Below are 27,806 nucleotides of genomic sequence, written 5' to 3'. Positions count from 1 at the left end.
CGGTGCTACGTGGGATATCGATCGCAATAAAAACTCGGTTTTTCTCGTTTCATCGATGATACTGCATAAATTTATCGTATCGTGAATTTCATTACATTCGAAGCAAGCAAAAAAGAAAATGCTCTGTCGGGCTTGGATCGAACGTAATCAAAATGTCTTAATTTGATCGAGGAACAAACAAGACAATGAATACTTCTGCTTGATTCTAGAAAACATGCTCAATCATCGTGTGTACTTTTATCTACATTTTCATTCGACTAATTATTATCGATAAAACAGGGAAAAGTGTTGAAACAGGTAACAGAGTTGCAACCTTGTGAGACAGTGGGTAATTAAGTTTCAAACAAGCGAGGCCACTCAGAAGGATCACACTTTTATATATTTGATACTAAGCAACAATACAGATTTCCTTCGAACTATTCCTGATGTCGTATCTAATTTACAGCATGGTAGGAGTCTCAAACGATCCAACTAAGGTTTACGACTCGAACGATACCTTACTATTATTTCTCGAGAATCGTAAATTTCCTTCCCGTTGCATTTCCTTTTGCCGATCTGCTGCAGTGACTGCACGCACTCCGAAAAAGAGTACCGACGAATGCGTTTGCTAGGCACCCTATATGCAGACAGAGGTCGTTGACGGGACTGCGGATAGGAAAGGGTGTCGTATCGTGAGATTTACCGTGAACGATACAACGAATAATCTTGGAAAATACAGTATTGCCACTGTAATATTCTAAACCAAGTATATACCCTGGAATGCACAACCCAATTTACGTTTGTTAAATCTTTTCTAAAATAAAGTCAATTATCGATACACTTTCTAATTGAAAAAGAAACAAGGTAAACGAGCTCGAAAGCTAGATTAAACAAATACTGGAACTGTCAAAAAGAATGGGGCTATATTCGTTAATTAAAACTGCAATCAAACATAGCTGAAGGTACAGATATTGACGGTGAGTAATTAAATTAACCGAAACAACATCGACGGAATGAAAGTGCATCCCTTGATCATGGCGTCTCGCGTTATCACGAAGAGATGGAGCTGCGATCCCAGGGCAGCCCCGGGCTCGCAAACACCGCCGTTGAAAATCGGTGGTGCAGCCGGTGCTTCAGCAGAGATCCATAGGGAAACTTGACGAAGAGGCGAGAGAGCACGAGCGGTAACACGGAGGGGGTTGCAAGCCGGTAGGGACGAGTGCACGCGCCCGTATCTGGAGGCGAACGAAGTGCGGCGCTCTCGGCCGGTAGATGCGCTGGTACTTTGTGCGCCGGTTGGCCGAACGTGGTGGGGAGGGGTGGTACGGTGCCACGTGACCGTGTTGACCAATCAGCAGGATGCATAGCCGGCGTCCGGCACATGGCGGCGCGCCGGCTTTAGCACCCGCAGTCGCAGTACGTCGCAGTCAGTCGCAGTGGTAACACGAGCGAGAGGGTAGTTGCACGCGCCTGCCTTCGAAAGGAAAGATCGCGGTAAGGGGGAGAGAGCAAGAGAGAACGCAAGTGAGCGGGCAAGATAAAGAGAGAAAAAAGGAACGAAAGAGAGAGCGCGGCGCCCCTTGCCTCCGTTTTCAGTGCTTCAGTCGCGCGACGACGCTCTCGGACGCTTTAGTCAGTCGGTCGGTGACGAACCTCCCAAACGTGATACACGCGCCGTTACGTTACGTTACGTTAGGTCGTTCCGTCGAAGGGGAGAACGAGAGCGAACGAAACGGGGAGAGAAACACCGAAAGGAGTAGACGAACGAACGAAATAATATTGTATCGGTAAAAAACAGATACGCGAACAAAAAGGAAATAAAAAAAGAAACACGAACATCGCGAGCGACGATTTTGACGGCTGCAAGTCGTGCTCTTAAATAACACGAATCTCAAACGAACACACAGTTCCAACCAGTGCGAATATCGAGAAGGCCACTTTCGTAGTACGGCTTTTGCACGCGGTGAAAGAAAGCGCGCGAGTGAGAGAGACTGAACGACGAGAAAAAGACGTGCTGATTGTGGACACGAGATTACGACGAGTAGTAGCCCACACGTTTCCAGTGTACGAATAACACTCACGCTGTGCGTTGCTCGTACACACGCGCGGCACAGAGGACCCGGACGAAAAAGGAAGAAGACGAACGAAACGATCACCGGCGAGGCGACGATTTTATTTTTGTACGGTGCATCGTTGTTTTTCCTACGAACATTAAACGCTTCGTGACCGCGTACGAGAGAAGAGTAGATCGCCCGATTTTCTTGGTGTAGCAGCCACTATAGTCCTCGTCCTAAATAATAGTGTGTGTAGTGTGCACGCGCGCGCGCGCTTATGTTTCGTTGTTTTCCGATCGTTTCGAGTTAGTCTCTGTCTACGAAGAACCCGTCTTCGATCAACATCATTCGGCCATTACTCTACAATAGCAAAGTATTACCGGGAGAAGGAAATAGGAAAAGAAAGGAAAGACACGGGCTGTGAAGAAAGAACTGAGACTATATCATAATCGAAATAGTGAAAAGTCGGTGAATAAAGAAACTGTGATTTATACTATCTGTGTGAACGTATCAACGTACAATTGACTTCACCGGTGCGACACAACGCGATTACTTTAGCCGAGCAACATGCCAACAAGTTTGTTCAGCGAAATGGATCGTGGAGCGAATGGCGGTGGCACCGCTTCTCTGGAGGATCAACGAGCCCTGCAATTGGCATTAGAGTTATCTATGCTCGGTCTCGAGGGTACTCCCGGATGCCCGGGCACTGGCACAGGAACCGGCACTGGAACGACCAACGATCCGGATCCTCTACAAACGACACCAGCAGGCGTTTTCGAGGAGGCACGCTCTAAGAAGAGCCAGAACATGACCGAATGTGTGCCGGTACCTAGCAGCGAGCACGTGGCAGAGATCGTCGGCCGACAAGGTAAGAGCGCGAACATAACCTCCACATCTCTCGCAAACTGGCGGATTTCCTTCTTGCGATCGTTGAACATTGTTCTTTACGCGTTACAAAGTAATCAATACAGTCACAAATCTGACACATACTCGAAAAAATTGATAACGATTTATCGACGAACGATAAATTTTATAGCCAAAAAGTAAACGTAAAGCGTTTAATCTCGATAAATTGTGATTATACGAGGGCTTAACGTAAGGGCCTTGGAATCGCTTGAATCGCATATAACTGCACGACAACAATGATATTCGTTGTACTCTTTAGCAGATATACATAGAAATTCCGCGAACGCGTTGAAAACCCTTGGTAGGTAATTTTATACGTGTGTGGGTGAACGTAAAATATTTTTCAAAGGTCGGTCGATAAATGTTGAAACGATCGTGAATAACGTTGTCGAGTTAGTCTTACTGTAACATGTTTACGTAAGTTGAATTCACGTAGTACGTTATTTTGCATTTCTCGTTACCGGAATCTGTCGCGTATAGCACCACTGACAGTTCATTGGCACGGGCGTGAGCGTGGCGCGAGAAACGCGGTATCAAGTAATGGTGCAATTAAACCAATCTAACTTCGAAAAGCAAATTTATTTTGAAGCTCGGTGGAACGTCGTACAGTGAACTCTGTCGTAGGTCGTGGTCGTTCATCGGCTACCTTTGCGATCAGCCTAGTTACGTTTATCTTTGTTCCGTAATATGTATAGAAAAGAAGAAAAAATGTAGTTAGAAAATGAAAACAAGAAAAAAGGGAACAAAAAGCTGCACATAGAAGCAACTTTAACATACAATTTGTTGCGTATTGCGCATCGACCTCATAAATAAATAAAGAATGATTATACATCACGGTTAAGTGTTTCGAGACCGATGACATTTTCGTAACCTTCGCTAGTGTGCACAGGCGTTCCTTGGAACGTTAAAATCGAGCTCGTCGTTCTTTTATCCGTGCCGCAACCGTCTTGGTATATTCTTTTCTTTTTTCTACACCCAAGTTTCCAAGAAAGGTGTCAAGAATAGCGACGTCATACTTTAAACGATGCTGCGATGTCGCTGCATCTAGAAATTCGCATGACACGCGTTAATGGATATAATATCACGCCAGATAAGAATTGTTTTACTTGCTATTCAACGTGTCTAAAAAAAAAAAGATCAATTTGTTAATAATAATCTTTATGCACGATATGCGAAAGTAATTGATTACACGTGTTTGATTTATTGATATATCGTGTTATACAGTTTATTAAACGAGTAAATGGTAATTATTGTTATCTTGTTGCGTCGCGATTTAAGAATGTTTACAGTGGTTGAAAGCCGGCCGCTCGTCAAAGGACACGAAACGTCGACGACCGTTAAACTTAGAGAATTTCAAACAAAACGTTAGGCTGGAATCTTTACGAGCACCTTCCTTCTTTCCAAATGTCAAAGCACGGTTGTTACAAATAAAAATAACAGACACGTACGTGACACAAACGCTACGTACCTACTTCCGACCTTTTTATACCGCAGTGTCCACCGGTAAGTCGCGGTCAATAACTTAGCGTCTTTCGTTTCGTCCATTCTGAATGACGTGAAATGACAATTTTCGTTTTTTTATAATCTGTGTTTCATTGAGCACGCGAGAAGTAAAGGATCTTTCTCGCCGTATAAGGTCAGTCATGGCTAACGAACGCATCTGTGTTCTTTCTACGATGTGCACCGTGAAAAGATAATCTTTCCATTGAATAGCAAAACGGTTGCTTTTATCGAACGAATTTAAACCATGTACTAACAGGACACACAATATATGTATATACAGTATCGTTCGTTTTGTGAAGCGTTTCGAAATTGAGAAAACCTAGAATGCCGCAGCGCGGCGCCACGTGGCTTGCCATTTAAATCTTAACATCTGTCAAAGATCGCGCGCATGATAAATAATCACGTAACTCCGTTCGCAATCATCAATACCGTGCCTATACTTTATCTACGTTCGTAAGACTCATGCTTTTACCGATTAATGTTGAAGATTAGAAACGGCTCTTTTCGCTCGAAAGTGCTTACTCGTACTCTGTGTATTTGCATTTTTATTTTTGACCTATCTCGATACGATTTTACACGCTATTGAAAAGTGAAAAAGAACGAAAGAAATGTTCTTTAGTTTGATCTCTGTTGTATATTTGATATTCCATGATATAAGTTCGATGGAATACAAAACGCGTGCAAACACACACGGAAGGATCGCGCCTATCGATAGCACGTGCCATAGATCGATCATCTACAGCTCGTTCTCGACCACCTCCACCGCATCTGTCGTCACGTAGAAACGAGTGAGCGCAATTTACCTCGCACGATACACTTTTGCAAATTCGAAATTGGCCGCTTGCCAGTCTACGGTTGACATATTATATATGCATTCATCGACACTTCGAGTCAATAAAAATACTAAGTTCGTCTTCCATTCCTTTTCTCCTACGACTAAACATTCTATGTAATATTCCTATATGCAATAACTTTATTAACAACGCTTGGCTATCTAGCGTTGATTACGACGATTATAAGAATCGATCAATCGGATAAAATAGTGTGTATCTAGTCCTTGTTTTTCAGTCGAGTTCAATGTCTCGCGTGCCTTATTACACCGATGTTATTTTGCTACGGCTCGCGAGAAGAGAGCTGCTCGGCCCCGATATCTGGTCGATAACGTTTTATTATATCTGAATATAACGTACCTGGCAACGCCGTCGTTCCAGCGATGCCTAAAGCATTCCTCGATAGGAGGGAAAACGGTGGCGTGTAAAAGGAAGCCGTATGGTGCTCGTCGCTCATCACGTGAAGCGCGCTAATATTGACCGTCCAATAACATTAGACTCGGACACTTAGAACGGTGTCAAGACTGTTCGTGTTTTAAATTCAGAACCCGCTACGGATTTCCGTACGTGCTTATCGTGTCTTCCGTTCGGCCGGGCTTTCTCGCATCCTCTTTACACGCCGTGATCTTTAGATTGAGAACCGCTGGCGTGTCGTGCGACCGAAACGCGCGCGAGTAAGCACTGACTCGATGCTTCTGCGTGGCGTACGCAGCGCGTACTCATCGAACGATTACGCCGTACCTACGTTTAAATCGATATTCTCATTTATTATATATTACGAGGCTGGTATTTTTACCACGTGAAATTAGTCGTTGGTATTTTTTTAAATCAGCCAACACTCGTATAGAACCATCGATTAGAAGCAAGGTTACGTCTATAATAATATAACGTGCAGAATCGTTTATCTGGAAATTTATTCTGGGTACTGTACTATGCAGAAAATTATATGATGAAGCACGGGGTATAATACGAAGAAATCGTAACGCGAATCTCGGATTCCTCGTTGACGTTTCCAATTATTTTCCTCGAACAGACACGTATAGTTGTGCATTATGATTTTCCTTTCTTACATAAAATCCGTTCGCTTCCTGCTTTCCCAACCACTCCACCCTTTGACGGTAGCGGGGTCGGGGTTGCGGATCTACATACGTCCACGTAGCTGTTTTCTCTCTAACGTTGCATTGTGTCTCGTAGATCGGGCTACGAACCTTTTTTCCAGCGGCTGCAGTCCGCTCGGAACCAGTTTAACATACCTGGCATGAATCATTGCTCTAACGCGACGGGTTCCCGCACTCTCGTACGCCTAAATTTCTCGACGGATGCAGAGAGTGTCTTTAGCGTGTATATCTAATACGCTGATTTCTCAACGTACGATGTGTGTACGCGCGTCGTATCAGCGCCCATGATGACGATCGAGCGTCTATCTAAGCCGATCATTCGATTTTAACGGGAAGATCGGATCTTTCTGCGGAACGTAATCGTGTCGATTCGATAATGATGTCTAATGAGTTTGATACGCCGTTCCATTATGAGGATGTAGCTATTTGTTGAGCATTTTCGCTCGATTCTCGCTCCTTCTCTCCCTCCCCACCGTCCGTCTTACTCACGCTCGCGCTCTGTCTCATTCCGTCGACCAGTTGGTCCGCCGCGCCGTTCTGCTGATTCTCTTGTCCCCACCATCGCCGCTCCGAGATCTCTGTCTCTCTCCATCTTTCTCATTCCCTCGGGCCGCTCTCTTTTTGGCTCGCTCTCCTGGGCCGGAAGTTGTAATGAGCGACTCCGTCGTCAGACTCGTCGCCTCGTGTCGCATCGCGGCGAACGATGACGTTACTTTGGAAACATCACGGCTGGTTATCCAGGTCGTTAGCTGCAGCGTCGCGTAACCGGCGCGACGCGAACTGTGGCGCGCGCGATGCTGCGTGTTGCCGCTGCTGCTGCTGCTGCTTCGTCGTGATAGGAAGGAAGAAGCGTTTCGCTATTAACCGTCCCTCGATTCTGTTAAACGTGACGCACACACGTGCGCAAACGTCGCCGTACGTACGGCACAACAGCACCGGTTATATACACGAGATCCAGCCTGCAAATAGGACCGCTCGAAGCGCGAAACTTTCTCCGTCTTTGCTGGAAAAGCAAAGAGGCGACGCGTGCCAGCTGCTAGAGGACAGTTTTGTTTGTTTAACGAAATAGGCGAACGTGGTTATCGAGGCTGGTTTATTTGTAGCCGGTACACGAGATAGAAGCTCGAACGCGTGTAGTTGTTATTCGTCGCGCACATAACCGTAACACGAAGGAAATGTCGTTCGATTGTGTGTGTATGCCATGAGTACAGAACGGCGACGTGTTCCTGACTTCTGTACAACGTTTAATGTATCGTTTCCCAATGATACGTGAAAGAAACATTAGTAGAAATTCGAATGGCAGGAAGAGAAGACATTTTTTTATCGTGACGGCAGCACGTGCCCGATGCTACCGCCAGCTTACTTTTTCCACCGAAATGGAAGATTTGTGTCGACGATGAAACCGTGTTAATAGACCCATACTGGCCCTACCACTGTTCACGCGCCTTCGTAAAAAGCTGTCCATGAGACGGGAGAATCTTTTCCCAGTATTTTACGACTTGTTCGCTTGGTATGGTCAAACGCTACATAAGTTTCGAGATAGGGGGAGGAGCGGATCCCGAAAACGTTAGTGTATATGACTTTTATTTGCTCTTCACAAATTTATAATGGTAAACTCACGTGTGTTCTCTTCTAAAAGAAATCTCGTCGTATCAACTAACGTCCCTGAAAAAAATCTATCTTCGTTTCTATTTCTATTTCTATTATACATTTAATTCCATTTGTTATAGTCATTTCTCAAGTAGATCAAGTCACGTTTGACCACAACTAAAAAACCAACTGTCTCCTTTGAAAACGTCGTAACGGTCATTATTGCGGTTCCTTGTTATTCATAATAATTCCGGTGTAACGCGATGACAGAGAGATATACATGTGCCCAGGAAGAGGAAAGGCGCAATTATGTTAAAAATTGTTTCGAGCACAAACGGACGTACGATTTCAGACCCATACACGGGGCCTTGGCCATGATCGTTTTCGAAAGTTCGTCCCTTTTCCTTCGGCCGCAACATCGGTCACAAAATTAAGAGTTTCCGCCGGCGAGAAGAATTTCAAAGCTGTGAGAGAGAAAGAGAGCTCTCCTTTAAATGCATCGTCGTCATCGTCGTCGAATTTCTTTCTTTCGTCGCTAACGACACACTTCGTCACGCACGGCGATTGTGCCTCGACATTCATCTCGTTCCGTCGGTTCTCTCGAGGCCGTGGAATCGTTCGCCCGTTCCTCCTCGGTTCAATTTGCGGCCGACGATGTCGAAACTTCCCGCGCTTTCTCTGTCCGTCGAAACCTTGAGCTTCGTCACCGACATCGAAGAAGGATGAACGAGATCTCGGATTCTCGAACAGTGGCTATTCGATCTCGTACATACAACTTCTTGAAAACGCTGCTCGAGTGAAGTAACTTGAACTTTTCTGCGTTCCTCTTGAAATGTCCCTCAAGAAGGAAGGAAAACTGGAGAAAATCGGTAACGCGCATATTGGCGATAGAAGTGGTAGTGATATAGTAACGACCCGTGATAGGGTACGGTGGTTGTTGCCTTTGTTGGTTGTTGGTCTTCGAAGCAGCTGCCGACCCACACCGGGTCTCTTTCCGTTCTCATACTCGAAACTCGATCGACACTTAAGCCTTAGGGAATGAGTGACCGAGGGGACGAGGAGTATAAAATGCAGGAGGTAAACGATAAATATCGTGGGTAAGAAAAAGAAACGAGCTGAAAAGGGAGAGAATTTGGTTGGAGGGGATGAGACTGCGATAGAAACTGTCGACGATGCATTTCGAAGGACCAAATCTGCGTTGGTTGAGAACCACTCGCGGGCCAAAGTGCCCCCGCCTAGCAGATGTTTACAGCGCGTTGGCTGAAATGAGCGGTTTTTCTCTTTTTTTATTTATTCTGTCTGCCATGTGCAACGACTACCCTCGACCAGAGGTCGCTGCCTCTCAAACCGCCCTTTGCTATCTCCACGAACTTTGTTTCTTCTTTTAGATATTCACGTGTGTTCGTTGTATACATAAGTAGCCCTCGTGCGCGTGTGCTCGTCTTACCAGGTTCTCGTTCGAAAAATCTCTGAATGCGTAATTTCCATCAGCTTATCCCGTAATTTATCGTCGCGGCTTTCTCAATTCGGCACGATTTCATCGCGGCTGCATGATTCAGTTGCGCGTAACGCGTGACGAGGACACGCCGACTAATATAATACGGTGATGAGAGTTTGATAAGGGAACGCGGGCAGGGGAACGGGCACAAGAGGAGAACGAGACACGGGGACCAGGAGGTTCCCAAAGCGGCAGAGACGCAAATTTCATTGAGTGCAATTATGCATACCACATAATTTACCGTCGACCGGCCGGCAGCCGGTGAATTCTTTCGGAATCGAGACCCGTCACGAGCCACGGCTCCGGCCACGAAATATTATTCTCTGATAAAAAGCGCGACGACGCGCATGTATAATTATAATACAAGCGTACAGAAGCACGCTCTACACGCCGGCCGGTCCCCGGTAATTGCGTTCTTCTGCATCTGCTCGAAAGCGAGTGTGCACGACCTTGAATTAAATTATGCTGCACGCGACTTTTATTACATTCCCATTCAAATGACATCCGCTAATAGGGACGTTAAACCTCATCGTAGGTCAGGTGACCACGCGTCTTGCCCTGTCTAGCGAGTTTTCGTGGAAAACGTGTCATTGGTTATTTCCCTTGACTCGTTGTGTCGAACCTATATCATAAATATATTTTGCTTAAAACTATTAGAAAATCGTTGCTATGAAGGATTTCAACGAAGTAAGAAAACTAAAGGAAAGAATTCCTCTTACGTTTGATAGATTTATATTTTTCGCATGATGCTGTGACTTTACCGCAATCATTAAAGAAATATGTACAGATGTAAGAAATGGATATAATGATTAAAATTACTGTCATGTACGATCCTCTAATTGTTTCGAAATTTCTATATGTATGTACATTGGAATTCCATATAATTTGTAAGAATAATAAAGTGTAATAAAATAAAATCAAGATAAATTGTATAATAGCAAAGCGAAATTTTAGATTAAACAAACAATTAAACGTGAATTTCTGTTATGTCAACGAAAAATCATAGGTGGCAGAAGTTGTCAAGATGAATTCCAATTACACACACATATATATAAAGTACTTGTCTGCTAACAGATTCATATAAACGAAGTTCTATCGTACTCATACATAGATCAATCTTTTTCACTATTTGGAATGAAAAGATTTTCGTCAACACAATCTACTAACAACTGATCGATAGATTCTCTCTCAATTCGTTATGGTTCCCTTCGATGAAATCTGTCAGGCAACGAATCTCGTTGATGCCGGGAGACAGGATAAGATAGAATTTCGCTTCTGGGAGGGTCGAGTGGCTCTGCCAAGCCATCGGAAGTGGAAAATGTCTTTGTTTATTGCACACTAGCACAGGCTGTGGGGCCAATACTCGAGGATACACAGGGCGATATCGAATATCCAACGAACGACGTGCACACGAGCGGCCCGAAGAGGGTTCACCTAACCTCGTGCTCGATGCTTTTCTCTTTTCCTCTTCTGATGGCCTTCCTTCTCTCTACACCAGCGCCTCCTCCTCTTCCTTTGTCAGACCTTTGTCCCGTCTCCTTTCTTTTCCTCTCTTTATCATGGGACGGTATAGTAGCAGCCGGTCGAGCGCGTCGTAGCGCAACCATATACCAGGTCTCTGGTCTATGTAGTCGGGCTTGGCGAAATTCCACCACGGTAGAGCGTCACGCGTCGTATGCAACGATTATTCGTCTGTAAACGAGCGATTTCCTTGCAAAACGCCTCTACGTGGGATGGTTTTGCAAATATGTATATCATGGTAGGAGGACTTAACAGTGTAACTGATCGGCGTTTTTGTACTTACCAAGTAGTACTTGTTCCTTTCGTTCGTTGCTACGTACTACGTTATTCAAGTCTCTCTATATACTTACGTGGCGTAGTTTGATTTCCTTTTTTGTCGCCTGCGCATGTACAGAAAGACGATGGCCACCGGTCGACGGTGTGCATTTCTGTACCGTTAATGAGAAACATCGCCTAGAAGATCGTGATTCCACGATGCACATATATTATCGAGTTTCGACGCATTATTCCATGCGTAAAAGCGGCCGCGAGACCGCCGGCCCTTTATGAAAAGAGTACAAACAAGTGTTATTCGAGCATCGAACAACTTTTCGGTCTCCCTTTTTTTTTTCTTTTCCTTTTTCTCCTGCCTCTTTACTTTTTTTTCTTCTTTTCCCGTTGCTGTTCTCTCTAACCGTACGTACAACGGTGTACATCCTTTCCTCGATGCAGCACGCACGAGTATCCGATTATTCGAAGACCGCACACGTCCCGAGAGGAAGTGGTTCGCAACCGACCCACCTACACTCTTTCTCTCTCTCGGGTACTCTCTCTTGTTTAATGCGTGTGTTACACGTACATGGGACGGCAAGGCGTAAGCATATGCACGAACACAGGCGGCCCGAGAGTCTCTCTCGCTCCATTTGGCCAATCCGCGTCCCGTACACTCGGCTCGCAACAATGCACCCGACGTGGCACTTCCGTCCGGACGAGGAAAGCGTCGTCGCTGCGCTGTCAGTCGAATCGCTCCCTCCGATCGACACTGTGGAATTCGATCCTGGGAACCTTGGGACACGAAAAATTTTTCTTTACCTACCTTCGGTTTGGTACCTCTGGAGCTTCGTATCTTTGAAACGCTGCACGTAGTCCATTAGTCTTTGAATTGTAAATATTTATAATGTACCGTGATTATTTGATTGACTGCATAAAATACTGAAAAGGGAAACACGAAATGGAAAATTGTACCGTTTTATCATACAAAGGATCGGTAGAAAAATGGTATAGATGTATTTCTTATAAATGGAAATAAATATAAAGAACAATGCACGATATGTATTACTCGTAGTATTTTGTTAGAAATTTCAATATTTCAGTATGAAATAGACAAATTTCGACATCTTTTGGAGCTACTTCGTACTAAGATAGTTTGAGACTTAGAAACAAACCATTTCCTGTAATAGAATTCCATCGAAGATTTGTCCCTTGTATCATTTCTTCTATGATATCTTCATATACTCGTACAATATCTCCAATTTGAAAACAGTGTTATTTGCAGGATACAATAGATTTATATGCAATTGGTATAATTTATTAAATTTTTAAATGAATATTACGAAAGATTGTTTTTTTGCTATATTAAATTAAATACTTATACTAAAACTCGATGTTTTTTATGCATAATATCTCCTTGCATTAACGATAGGAAGGGAAATATTAAAGATGAAAATAATCAATTTGTTTAATTGATTAAGGGATTAAAAGACGAAAACTAAAACCAAATATATGAGACATAATCATGATGTAAATATAGTAGAAGAATATTTCATATGCAAAGAAGGAAATGATACTAAATGTATGTTATCTAGCTGGTATCTTATCAAGGTCTCATATCATAGAACGGAGAAATCTTATCTTTAAGTCGGTACAACTGGCTTACATATAATCGATTTCTCTTGAAGTTCATGGAAAAACTTGTTCCGAGCTAATGCTACATAATGTTGACATTAATTAAGGGCGAGTTAATTGACCCCCTATTTTTATCCTTATACAATTTTATTTAAGTCAAAATAATTTCAAGAAAGTTGTAGCTTTCGATTTTGTTACCATGTTGTAGTTCTTATTGTTATGAAATAATTATCTTAATTTTAATACTCTTATCCTATCTTTAATACTCTCATTTTGATCATCATTTATCATGATATCGCAATAAGACAGGAGATATTTCCTACGAAAATGATAATAAATACCATATAGATAATAGCATGTAGCACATACAAAAAAAGTTTCTTTCTTATTGGAAATATTCTTATTGGATTATTTTATTTTATTTTTTTAGAAATTAATTGGAAAATCAATCAATAGTGGCTATAATTATGATTCATAATAAGGAATAGAGTTGTTTATATCCTTCTTACTATAACGTCAATAATAAAACAATTAAAAAAGTAATAATGTAATTACCTTTATGATATTTAATCATTTGCCAACGTTTCTTAGAAAAAAACAAAATCAGCACGAGATAAAGGAAACCCGTTGCCAATCAATCTCAACAAACCATGACCATGTAAAAAGCTAAAAAGGACACGTACGAGCATAAACGATCGTAATTAACCGATACATGGTGAAAACGAGGAATGGTATATAACAAGATTCGTGTGTCTAGTAGACTAAGATCCAGTTTCGATGACGTACGCGGCAGCAGCCATGCAAAAAGGCTGGGCAGAAACTCGTAGACCTCACGTGGCGATTTCCGGCGAAGCTGCGAGAACGAATTTTCTCGCCGTTCAAGGAAAAACCTCGACCTCGCTCCTCGGTCGACCTTTCCATCCTGGGCGAACCGTGTGAATGTCGAGTGTATGGTAGCAGCGCGGCGAGCACACAGCATCGAGTAAAAGAGTAAAAGAGAGAGAAAGATATACTGCGCTGTGAGCCTTCGTAGTACGTCGAACTGTGACGTAGTCGCCGGTGCGTGTCCTAGGTCAAGATTCAAGACTGTGTCTACTGCGCTGGTCGACCGTTTCTTTCTAGCCGAGGCTGGGCTTCATCCTTTCGCCTTCGTTCGCGCCTGTATGCGTGTGCAGCGACTGTTCTGTCTCTTCCGTGACTCTCGTGCGTCTTTGCAATTGTACAAAAGCTTTATCTACACAGACCGACGAAACTATTTGTCCAGTTGTAGATATCTTTCATGAATATATTACGGATATTGTACGAAGCATTTCGGAGCTTTATCAGCACTGTTATGCGATTCGATTATCATAATTACATTGGTCAGTCAAGTTAGTCAGTCAATTATCTATATCAATTATCCACCGTATTGGTAAATTTGGATATTCAGCGGGAAGCATTTTTAAGATGGTTATTATTCATCTTTTTATCAAATATGTATCTCAATTTCTATACATCTATGTCCATTTTCACATTGGTTTTCAATGTGATCGATATAATCGTGACAAATAGTCGTGTCTCGTTAGAATGCCAATGAAATTTCAAAATATTTTATATAACAGGTTATATGAACACTTGAATGCAAATACTTTCGTAAGCCAATGTACGTACTTGTACAAGGAATCGGAGGATCGCGCGTTCAACGTGCGAGCGCACAGTGACTCGCGAGCGGAGTACCTTGCTCTTGCTCATTCGTCTGCTTTCTTTCCTTCGTTTATTCTTCGTGTTCATCTTGCTTCCTCTCATACTCTGATCTTCCTTTTTTCCCCTCTATCTTCGTTTCTTCTTCGTCGTGTTCTTCGTCATGTTCTTCGTCCATCGTGTAAGGCTCGTCAGTCCACTCTCGATCTCGAAGAGGCAAATCGTGTCCCAAAGTTTTTTGCTTCAGTTTAATGAAATTATACGGACCACGAGATCGACCGCGAGTTGTTGTCTTTTTCCATCGTGCGGCCGAAGGTTGGCCGTCGAAAGCGCGCCGTTCCGTGTTACCTGGCCTTTAAAACACTGCCGTGAGGAGTTTTATGTACGACCTGGTGCGCGCGCGTTACGCTGCCACCGCCAAGCGCGCGCGCGCGCCTCTTCTTTTTGGGAGTGTGTCATCGGGACGCGGACCTGTCTCTTTCGGTGTTTTTGATTGCTCCACGATGCTCTCGGAGCGTTTGAGGCTTAATCGAGATTCGCCTCTTGCGGTCGGACGCTTTCGCGTTCTTTGGCCCCTTTCGCGGTTTCGACTTTCGGTCTTGCAAAATCAGACCCACCTTCTGCAGACCTCCGCTCTTTGTCGCGTTTTTTCGCATTGACCATCGTTTGACGGCATAAACCGAGTGATGCTGGAAACATTTTTTGGGTCCAATAATAGGATGTTTTAAAATATATAATTGGAATGTTATAGGGTAATTGAAGTTTATCGTTCGACATTGTGTTTTGTTCATATTAAAATGTCCAATTGTGTGGATTCAGTTGTTTATGGCACTCGGAAGATTTATTGAGGTTGTAGTTAAATGTTTCTTACTTGTTGTATCATAGTGTCTATCGATTGCCTTGAGTTAATGGTATCTCCATTACGAAATGGCTAATACAGCTATTCGCTATTTTTTGTTTTTTTGTTTTTTTTATTTAATATACGATGGCAGTAAATATCTTCTATCTTCTGAATACATTTTCAGATTAGTTTCAAATTTGACCAATATAATCATGATAGCCATATGTCCTTAAAATGCTAATAAAATTTTGAAATCTTTTATGTAACACATTCGTATACATTTTATCCAACTGAGAACGAACTTTCCAATCGCGTATTCTTTTGTCGAGTATCAAGCCAAACCCAAAACTCGTAAAACTGTTAGAATCTATCGATATTCAAACACATTCGTATTATCTCGATTGATCGACGAGGAGGCAAATAGCGAAGCTCTTGCAATGTGTAACGTATTAAGGCTTTCTTATTGGTGTTACGCAATCGCAAAAGTTACGGAAAGGGAAAGCGGCGGAGACAGCCAGACTGCGATCGGTCTAACGAGACGTGTGAGCTAATTTGAAGGATACGTGAAAGGAAGGGAAGACGAATCACACACACGGCACTGACCCACTTCTATCTGCCTAACGCTGACCCTACTGTATGCCAGAGAGATGTGCGAACTACCTTTTGTTCGTGCCGCACGGTAATTAACACGCGGGTGACAGGGTTGAATTACACGAGACCCTCCAAGCAGCCGGAGAGAAGCGGAGAAAAAGATTTCGATCCACGTTTTTCCCGTCTGCATCGTGTCACACCAGATAACTTTCTCGATGTTGCGCAATTGAGCGTGTTATCGCGTTTGGGTTAGGGTATTTTTGAAAGGAAAAGTGGCGTTATCTGTGTTTTTCGAGGGACCAATGACGATAAAAGAACTGGTAATGTGTTCTGGGCTATGTGAGAGATTGTGAAGAAATTTAAAAATCAAAAATATATTGGAATATTTCTTTGCTTAGAAGAGAAAATATTTAGTAATTATTAGACCTGAATATTTCCGTAATGTTCGAAAAATTGGTGAGATGAATTACTAAACTGATGCAAGTGATCTCTTAGAAATATTCTCTCGCTAATATAAATACAATTGGTAGCAATGTTTTGGTACAATTTTGTTAGTAATTTTGACTTGTAATCTTAGTAATTTTAGTTGAAACGTATCGGTATTAATCTATGTTTAAGATAGTAGTCAATTAATGTATAGAAATACAGCAGAAAATATAGACTTAAGAGTTCTTTAACCAGAGACCTCTGTAATTATGAAATTAAAAATTATGTAATAGCGAAGACGAATAAATCCGAGCCAGGCAAATTTCAGACAAATGTAGGTCAGTTTTAGTCCTTGCTAATGTGACCACGATTTAATTCCTTTCTAACAGAAACGAATCGACGTTTAAAAAAATAGGGCATCTCTAAATGAAGAAACTACTATTCGAGTAACAAGTCAACTCGGTATCGCTTTAACATACTTTGACAGAATATTAAATTTTTACTTCGATAACGAGTCGAACCGTACGTTGCTTCATCTAATGAAAGTTTCGTCTCTGACGCAATATTTATAGTGGGATATCAATGGTGCATGAAACGAGTTAAAGTCGCTGCTCGTTACAATTATTCGTCGGAGGAACCATTGGACTTTGGCGTTATTGGGACATGTAACGCGATCGGTATTATGTTTGCTTCAACATAACGCACCGTCTTTTCTTTACGTTCGTGCTCGTATATAAAATAAAATCGGTGGCTCTTTTCGGTCTTTTCCCTTACACGGACGCACTCACAATTTATTCCGACGATATTCCGTTCCCTCGTTCCTCCTTGTCGCCAGAACGTTTAAAAAACGAGAAGAAAGTATTGGAAGAGACGGCCGACTCGTCTCGCGGTCTTTCAACGAATCAAGTCCGATTTTATATTCGGCTGGAAAGCAAATTACGTTAAACGTCTCTTGTAGCGATGTTGTCTATATCGCGTGGCTTGCTAACGAGGCTGCAAGAGCCACGGAGAGTACAAAAGGAGGCGGAGTAGCCCCGATTCATCGTTAATTGTCAGTGAGACACTAACTATGTTAAACCTCGCGTCGTTGCGCCACGTGATTCGGATTCTTGTCGGCCCCCATTGCCATGGTACAAATCGAGTTGTGTGAAATTTTAGATTAAAACGTTGCCATGATTTTGTTTGATAATATGTACCATCTCTATTTTATTTTGCGAAATTGCAGGCTTTATTCATTCAATTAAATCAGTTTTAATAAAACGGATATATATTTAGTTTACGACGATGGATTAATATTAATAACAAAGATTAAGCGTGTACTGTAACTGTAATATACAGCTTCCGTTTTAATAAACTTCTATGAAATATTGAGCACATATTTTCTCAAATAATAAATTCAAAGAATTTTTTAATCTGTCTTTTAAATAACAATTTTGTTTAAATACCAGTAGTGACGCAATCAACGGGTTGAAAAGAAATTACAAAAATGGAGTGACAGTAGATTAAATAAAAATTAAAATCAATTCACCGTGATTTCATCGCAGTACAGAACGTGTATATACTGAATCTTGATTTGTAAACATTATTCATGAACAAATTTCTCTCTTTCCTATATCTCGGCTCATAATAATTCGACAGTTGTAATTTTAAAAGCAAACGAAGTACGGTCCAAGGGAAAATAAAGGTCCGGTCAGGTTAAAAGAAAATCCTTAAACGCATTTTCGAAGAGACGAGGCATTGAGAGGTATAAGTCGGTTCCTTCAAATTCCACAATTAACGCACAAAAATGGCCCACGTTCCGGGTACTCGTTTCAGCTTCCCAGAACGTCGGTCGATTTATGAAACGCCGAACCGAAGAAAGGTTCAAGAATCTTTCTTCGGACACGTATAAATCGTGGGACATCCCAGTCGATGTTCGGCGTCGAAAAGAAGAAAGAGACGAGTGAAGACGAACGAACGATGGATTTGGGCTGTGTCGAAATTTCACGCGGCCTGTCCTTTTTTCTTGCAAATTCGCTCGCATTTTCACGACGAGTTTGAGACATCGCACGGTGCTTCCTGTGGTCGGATAGAGGTGAAATGATAACGACTCCTAATAGGTTGCGAGAAGAGATCCCCAGGGTCCACGGTGTGTCCGTGTGGTATAGTCACGAGTATGTTTGTGCACGATTCTCGTAGACAAAGAGGTCGTGGACGAGTGAAAGAGGTTCTCAAACTGGTCGCGAAACGGCTTGCTGGGTCTGCTTCTCGCGCGTTTCGTTTCGTTCCTTTGTCCGGTCTTTTGAAGAGCCGCCACGAAGCAGAGCAGCTCGCCTTGAGACAAAGCGTGTGCTGCTGCCTCCTCCCATCGTGGAATCGTCTCGTGTGCCTCTCCTGTTCTCTCTTCTCAAATCTCCTCCTCTCTTTCCTCCTCGTACCATCGCCCTCCCACTCTGTCTGCTTCCCCTTCGGTTCCACCACTCCACCTCGTCACACTCTTTCTCTTTCTCTATTATTATGTTTTTGCAATCTATTTGTGTCTGCATCCTCCGGCTTTTTATTTCCTCCTCCTCCTTCTTGCTCGTTCGTTCCTACAGTGCCGGTTCGCGAGAGTCGTCGGCCTCCTACCGAACCTCCCTCGCACACACATCGGACCGCAGGTGCATCTCTCTCACCGGAGGTGCTCGCACTCGAGTACCTGGTGCGCGCACCTGCGACACCCGGCCCTACCGATCTTTTGTCAACGTCATCGTGGGATAATCCGCGATAATTGGGAAAGAGAGGGCCATCGGTATATTACAATGCGATAAAAATTGCCTCTTAATTGGTGGCGATAAACCATGGGCGGGATAAATATAATCGGGTTCTAAGAGACACACGAGTCTGTCTGCTTGTGCAGCGGACAGGTGTCGAGGATAATTAAGTCGATTCGAAGATTATATCGAGTGAGTCGTCTCTCTTATAATTCATCCGCAAGTGGTTTGAAACATTTTAGGAGGTATATTATAGCAAGAAGAAGGTTGTGAGCTCGACGATCGGTGTGATCCTTTCGATATGATCGATCGATCGATACGATAGACACGATCATCTCGAGGGAGTAGCGCTTACTAGATGTTACAAAACGTTCGATGGAGAAAGCGACAAATCGTGTAGAGGCAGAAGGAAAGGTCGAACTGTTTCTTTCATTTATAGTTGGTCGACCTGCTTCGGCAGGACGAGAATTTATGGGATTATTCCATGACGAGGGTACTCGAGGCTGGTTCGTGTCTTACGGACCTGACCTCATCTTCCCGAGTCCCTGAGGACTGCACGAGGATATACCTGTATTTCACAAAGCTTTACGAATCGCCCCGAACGTTTATGTGGAATGGTGAAGTGGCCAGTTCTGCGGCTTCATCTAAACTGGGAACACTCTTCCGGCCTGGGAAGGCCTGTTCTGAACTTGTCCTCGAGCGACGTGTGAAATACGACGACTATGCACGATGAAGGGTGAAAAATTCCAGGTGATGTTATTGGATAGCAACGAGCATGCTGCGTAAAACAAGATGTAGTATAATAATTTTTGTCTCGATATTCGTCGGCTGTAATAATTTCGATATAGGAAACTGTAATTGAATAACGTGTATTGAAGTCATGTATAATAAGAATCTATATTACTTTGTAATATTTCCTACTTTAATATTAAGTGTATTTTCTGGCGTATTCCTTTGAGAACCATTTTCCTTACAAAGGAGGATTTTCTGATTCTATGTCAGTTCCATGCATATATAAATTCTTTGTTATAATTGGTGAGAAGGTATATAGAATTATAATTGAAGATTCATAATCAGCATGTTTCCGTAAACACAAAGGAATAGAATTAAATTGTCTACTACGATTTGATTTTTGAATTTCCATCTCCCATTTTCGTTTCCGTTTCGTCAAACAAAAAGAACTTTCCAGAAATTAAGAAGAAAACCATTCACGTGAACGATGGCTTCTTCAGAGTTTTCTCGAACCTTCCAGCACATTCTTCAACGACGAAAATACAGCTGTGTTGAACATGACCTGAACCGATCCTCGTGACAATGAAACGTGCCTAAATAATTCTACACCCATTTTCATGGTTATCATGTACGAAATAAAAAATCGAATAAGTAAAAATAATTCCTTCGTGTCTTGATTTGAAAATTTTGTTGAAAATGATTCAACATGCAATATTCAGTTGATATTTACTCACTTACACAACAATAAATCACATTTCGTCGACTTTGTATCAATTTCCATACATTGTCATAGGCAGAACTATGAACCGAAAAATGTTTGCAAATCTCGTGGACAACGCGTGTCGTTGTTCGCACGTTTGGCGAAGGCTCGCGGCGTTTCCATCGAGGCGTGCGCGTATCAGATATTGCTGCCGCGCCGCAATAGCGCCAATAGCGTCGCGTTCCACGCGAAGAGAATTCCTACGGCAAGAACACGTACGCGCGCGTGCATCGCGACCGGGGTAAAATCCTCCTTGGCCGTGGAACACGGCGTGTCGAGCCCAGCGTTCATATATGCCACTTCCTGCCGATGACTGAAAGGCTTAGAAAGCAAGAAAAAAATTAGGTGGCGTATTTGCCATGAGGGCCGGTCATTGGCTGTGCGTGGAAAGACGCGATGATGGCAGGACGAAGGAACGGAAGGTGTCCGGCTCGTGCGTTGAATTCAAAAGCTCGTGTTGTGGGAGTTGCTTGTCTCTCTCTCTCTCTCTCTCTCTCTCTCTTTCTATTTCTTTCTGTTCACGGTATAGTCGCCGCGAGGTTAGGCTCTGGTTTCTGAGAAGCTCGGACCGATTTACAAGGAGTCAGTACGTTTCAGCGTGGCTCACTTATCCGGTCACTTAACAACGCGTTAATCTAAACCCGTTCCAACGACCAAACAGCCGATTCTTCTTCTCTGTTGCTCTTCCGAGGAGCCGAGTAACGGAGGCAGAGTGTACTCGATAGATTTACGAATGTATAGCTTGATCGAGCAAAAGTGTGGCTTCTAAGAAAGCATAAGTGAAAAAGTAGGAAACGAATAAATTTATAAGATGTCATTTATTGTTGATGGACCAATCGCATTAGACTATTCCATAATTAACGCAGTTTTCTCGATGTGAATGCGAAATGCGTATAAATGAGTATCTATTGGTAATAAATAAATGTATATTTGTGTCTTATTTTGTACAATCTTTCTATCGAGTTCTTTGTTCTCCTCTATAAAATCCTCATCTTATATCAATATTTACAATATATACTATATTAGTGAAATTACTGCCACGTATTTACCGATATGTATTTCTAGATCAAGTCTTTGTCTTTCTCGATACCGGTAAAAAAATTCCATTTTGCTTAGAAAAATGGAATTACTCATAAAATGAAGTGGTAATATGAAACTTTCTAGGTCAGCTAATTAGATAAATGAAGAAAAATGGGGGAAACCATTTTAGCCAAAATTACCACGTACAAGTATATCGTGTATAGCAGCCTTCCTTCCTCTTATCCAATTAGTTATGCATACGTATGCTTACTCAAGCAATGCACATCGGTAAATACCTGTGGCATGCATTAACGATCTGAAACATTAATTCAGAGGTTCTTGTAATAGCAAACCGGAGATTAATTTATCGATCGTTAACAATCAAGGAATTATCAGTTACAATAATCCGGATGATCCTGATCGCTTCGTTAACCGTTTCTTACGCCTCTTGGTATTATTAGAAACAAGCAAGTCCCGTTTCCTATCAACGATTCTGCCTGGATTATCAGCGCACGTTATACACGTGTTCTCTCTTGGGTCCGCGTGCGTACGACAGAATCGTGCGTGCGCGAGCACCGTGTGAAAAACGAAGCCGAACAAACATAAGCAACGTACGCCTTCCTGAGCTGGAATGATTCCTATCAGCTCGTACCTTCGCTTTCCTTGTCTGTTGGTGAGCGTAGGTGGTACGAAATGGTCGAGACTGAAAAAGAAAGCAAATGCGAAAATCCAGACTTAGACGGCGCTTTATCCAGGTTCCTTATCTTCTCACAACAATCCCGCTATCAGAGAGCCCTTTCCGTCTTCGCGGTATCACCTAACCAGGTACAGCCTCGTTCTTCTCTTCTTCGTTTTTCCGCTTCACTTTCGCTTTTATTTAATCTTTTTCTCGTCGGTTTCCATTAGCACGTTCAACGTGAACCAGGAAAGAAATACGGAGGAGACGGTAGATGGAGAGAATCGGTCAGTTGAGAGCCGCTGGCACGTCGAATCGTTGAACCACGGAGTGGTTCAGTGGCTCCAAGGCCGGCGGAAACCACGGGTGGGATGTGCGGGGCAGAACGGCCCTTCTTCGACTGGAATCTTCTCTCCTGTGCAACACGCGCCTTCCGTCGTCCTCTTCTTCGTAGCCTTCGTTGCCTGGAAGAATAAGATACCGGTGATCGCTATGATGGAAGGGTCGAACGACATACGATAACGCGTTGAAAGAATTGACATGTGTTGGATGAATTTTGATTACTTATCTATACTCGTAAATCTATATTGCACGTTATTTCTTTCCTGATTATTGATCTTCTTAGTTGACAGATAGTTGCTAATTGTCGTTCGATAAGATTGGTTTCTTGAATTTGCGGAGATGGAATGTTGCGTCTTTGATTAGACCATGGCACAGTTGAAGCTGAAATGCTAACAAAAAGCTCAACCAGGCTTCTTGCAATTCGCTGTCGCCAGTCAGCGACTTGTGCTAGAATCGCAATCTATACAGCGGAATTCGTCATTGCATGGATTTGATTTCTAGAGTTTTGACTATCGTTGATCGTATTATGCTTGAAAAAGTTGTTTTAATTGGAAAATGGATTTCCTTTGTTCGATGCTGCATTTGAAATTCTATTTAAAAAATTTTTTTCTAAAGCCTAAAGTATTGCCTATTTTAACACGAAATGGTGTCTCTGATTTATATCTAACATAGTTCTCTATTTATATTTTTTTATTCCTCTAATAAAGTTGTTATCATACAACATACAATTTACTACGAAGGGATTTATTGCGCCCCTACGAAGTTGGCATCGCGACTTCTGATAGAAGCATGAGCACCTTATCTCCTTTTATATACATGTTTATGTATATATATATATATATGTATATATATACATAAACATAATATGTATATAAAACATTTTGTTTAACCGATATTATGATATCACAATTTGTTTTTCAACAACTATATTTTTTTTATTATTCTGTAGTCTATAGTATTGAAGATAGGTCCTTCAATATTATTGTACGTATAACCAGCCACAATATAACCTTTAATGTTGCAGCATGTTTACAGAAGAATTCCATTTATCTCGATCCATTAACTCATATGTAATACATTGATTCTTCCCACTACTTGCGATCTAAATTCTAGTTCAAATATTGTACGGGTTCACGTTCAGATAAGAGGATTTAATCGGCGAGAGTGCAGTTAATCTGGCGTTATTGAAAATTTCCTTTTTCGATGCAATGAAATGTTTGATACAAGAAATATAAACAAATTATTAAATATAAATACATTTCACATCTTTAGCTATGTCATTATACATAATACGATTATTAGCCCACCTGGGAATTGTCGTTCCTTAAATTTCTATATTTTAATCTTGGTCTCATTTAATCGAACAGGAGAAATTTTTAATAGTCTACGGAAATGCGTAACATTTTCCATTTCATTCGTGTCAAATGATTAGAAATGAGAAATTTTGATAAACAAAGTTCACGTTACTAAACATTTCCAACATTAAATTTCAACATTTTCCAAAATTAGACGTCCCATTGAATGGTCTTCAAGCAAATGAAGTTTCACGACAATAAATTTCAATCGACGACTATCGCAGGATAATTTCGAAAGTCACGGACCGTCGAAGGATGAAAAATGAAAAATTTCAAATATACTCTCGCGATATTAAATTTTGATCGATCGACGACCACTGTAGAATACCTGATTTAAGAGATCGTAAATACGGTTCGTTTTCAAGAAATTCGACGACCAAACGTTTGAGTTCGCCTCCAGCCTCCAGAGGATTCAACCCAGCATGTGTCGCGCGACTCTCTGTATGGGTCGTTCTGGTTTCTCCGCGGCGTTGTCGTTGTCGCCCCCGTCGCATCGACGCGATAAAGCGATCGTGTGCGCGTATATACGTTGCATGCACGCCTCGGCGTGGCTTTGTGTTGCCTCAGCCGGGAGGAACGTCTTTACATTCCAGTACGTTCGTCCGTCGCCACGCGGTCGCTCTTTTTCCGCACAGTTCCGTGCGCTCGCCCGTCTTTGTTCGTTCAGCTACCCATTTTAGGAATGAAATTTGCTGGATTATCGCTGGCCCACCCTCCTCGACTGCGCTAGATTCGCGTCGTGGAATTCACGGAATCCCACGGAGCGAACGTTGCGCATGCGCGCCACTTTCATTCGGAATTTCGACTACCGATCACGTGGTGCATCCATCCCCGAGCGCTTTCCTTTACTTTTTGGGAAGCTGTTTCGAGATACTTAGAAGAATGTCTTCTTAAGATCTATAAAATATTTACTGGGGTATAAATACAATGAAACAAATGAAATGAAAGGAAATGACGCATAAAATAGTTATTGACAATAATTATTAATCATCGTATGCATATTTGATTCATTTGGTTAGTATACATATGTGATTTTTGAATTTCTGCAGATTTTTACTTTTACGATACGCTATGTCCTCTTTAATGTGTAATTTTTCTCGTGCTAAATGATTTGCTTATTTACTCTTTATTATTTATTTATCATGTTCCTAATTTAATAGCAATTGATAATTAAATCCATGAAAGCTGCGTTAAGTCGTAAAACTTTTATGAATGTTCGTGGTCTGGGGTTAAAAACTGTTGAATTTTGTAGTTCGTTAATGGGTAGCTTTTCGGTAGAAGTATTGCGTGTTGTTGGTAATGTAGATGTATAAACTGTCGCAAAACATGTAACAGATTCTATATATGGAAATGATAAAAAGGTTGATATACAGAAACGTCGTTTGAGTTTTACTTTTTAAGAATGACGTTATCGTAATTTGTTTGAATTTCGCTTGCAGAATTAAAACATTAAAATATTAAATATTCTTTTAGTCATAATGTAATTGTGAAAAATACAAAGTTACGTTGAGCGTGATTTCTTTTCATCCACAGCCCGTTGCAATATTTAAAATATTATCGATTATGAAAATTTGCAGGCGGGCCATTTAAAGAGTAACTGAATGAATAATCAATATGCAAAATTATGCGTACATCAGATGTCACGTAACTTGGTCGCTTCATATTTAGCGAGAAAATGGCGAAATTCATTAAATTCTCATTTCGTAGGATTCGCTTTCTTGCATTACTAGTTTCGAGATACAAATATAGTCGAACGGTTGTGCCACTTTTATTTGACCCACGAGAGGAGCAATGTATTAACCCATTTCCACTCATGGATGCATTTTCGTGGCATTATTACTTTCTGCTAAACTGACCCGCGCTACTTTCCTAGGCATTGTTTCGAAAATGTTCTGTCCATTTAAAATAGTGCGATTAATAAACCGCATTATAATAGACCGTGACGTGATATCAAGGAAACCTTGCAGATAACAGTAACACGTATCGCGAATTCAAAGACCAGATATCTCGCAATAATTATGCTTCGTGATAATTCGATGAATTATACGTTCCGATAATACGTAGAATCAGTACGTCAGAGAGTGGATGCGGGCAACGTGTAAATAAATAGTAACAAAGTTGTCATAATAGAGTCGTTCGGCTGGTAATGCGACCTAGTCCCCATTCAAGACTGCCAATCAATATTCCAGAATCGTGTCAGAACGAATACACGATTTATTACATAATAAGTACGCGAATGAATGAAATTTCAGCGTGTAGACAATCGCGGCTTGAAACACTGGTTTATTTCATAAAACTGTCGGGTCGATGCAGGTACAAAGGTATATAAGTATCGATGTCGTTGTTTCGTTTTAATGGAATCGCCACGAAATGTCCAGGATTACGTTACGAACTACTCTGCGTCGAATTATTACTAAATTCTACATACGATATCAAGATAATCAAACATATACATGTAGCGTTTTGTAAGTGCGTTGCAGTCTTTTCACATGTTTTATTGGTAAGAACGCGGTATCAGTTGAATCGAATACGCATCCACCATAACTACGATCTATGTTTTGATAAGCACAGTTTATGAGTTTATATAAATATCGTTGATTTTCTCGAACGTACCGTTAGAATTTAATCTTAAAGTTAAGATTAATAATCTTTGGAAGACACAATGTTTGTGTTGAAATAATATTCACTGATGTTTATTAAACAGAACTTTAGAACCAAATGTATACAAGCGAGTGATATAATTAACGACGTGTGTAAGAGTTGTTGATTGTTTGCCAGTTACTTTCAGACTAGACTTAGGTAGTAACCCATGATCCCTTAAATACTTTGAACCCCACTCTCTATACAGTAATGAGTATAATCTGTGTAAGTGTCCTGTTCAGATGCCTGTGTGGGTGTCTGTGTAAAGTTTTTGTGCCTATGCGTGAAATATCGTTGTATTCCAACACGTACTGTGACATGTTTCGCGACAAATTTTGCGGCTGGTTGTGCTGCTTTGAATCTAAAAAGAGAACGAAAAGACGCCCAGTTCCGATATTCTTGGACGATCCGTCAGCTTCCAACTCGTTGTTGGTCTTCTCGCTCTCCAGGAGACGTCGACTACTTTGTCAAAATTACGTGCCTCCCAGCGGAGGTCTGTTCAAAGGCTTCACGAAGATATCGATGCTGCTTCTATTCAGCTAAACCAGATCCCGTATCACCTGTCTCGATCTCGGATTCTATGATATCGAGGTCTGCATCGAACAGCGGAATAGCATGGAACATGATTTTCTTAAAAACTCGATAACAATCGTGGTAATAGGAATTTGTTTGAGATTTTGAGCATTTTGTGTTTTCGAAATTCAAATTAATTCCCTCAATATTCATATCTGGACTGACGTAGATTATATATTCTGGTCACGTTGATTTTCAATTCTTCTTGGGTTTTACGTTGCATCGAATGGCTGAATGCTAATTAATATGATTTTCTAAGAGATTCGGTAGCTATCCAGCTTTTATTCGAGATCTCGAAAATTTATTCAATCCTCGGACGTTTCTTTATGGTACGATGCGTATGTGGAAAAATATATGACTTGCATATACTTATGCATTATGAACATACGGCAACTTAATTCTTTTACTTTTGCTAACAAGATTTGTATATTTAACTGGCTATCTCCTCGTTACATTAATATTTTGTTATAATCTGATGTTAAAAGAGAAATTAAACTGAGAAAATAAACACGGACAATGTATGTGACTTCGTATTTAATTATCCAGTATATGTAG

General features: G+C 41.6%; 1 protein-coding gene across 1 annotated transcript in view; it reads left to right on the top strand.

Annotated features, from left to right (window-relative positions):
- The first annotated feature begins 1,415 nt into the window (after positions 1 to 1,415).
- The window catches only part of LOC139986584 (RNA-binding protein MEX3B-like), a 61,233-nt gene continuing 34,842 nt past the window's right edge, over positions 1,416 to 27,806 (top strand). The window contains exon 1 of the mRNA XM_072002014.1: positions 1,416 to 2,901. Within this exon, the coding sequence (XP_071858115.1) occupies positions 2,601 to 2,901 (301 nt within the window). The 5' untranslated portion in view covers positions 1,416 to 2,600. The remainder of the gene's footprint in view (positions 2,902 to 27,806) is intronic.

The sequence above is a fragment of the Bombus fervidus genome, chromosome 1 (assembly GCF_041682495.2).
Source record: "Bombus fervidus isolate BK054 chromosome 1, iyBomFerv1, whole genome shotgun sequence".
Classification (NCBI taxonomy): domain Eukaryota; kingdom Metazoa; phylum Arthropoda; class Insecta; order Hymenoptera; family Apidae; genus Bombus; species Bombus fervidus.
The sequence above is the reverse complement of the archived record's forward strand: the minus strand, read 5'-3'. Positions and strand labels throughout refer to the sequence as shown.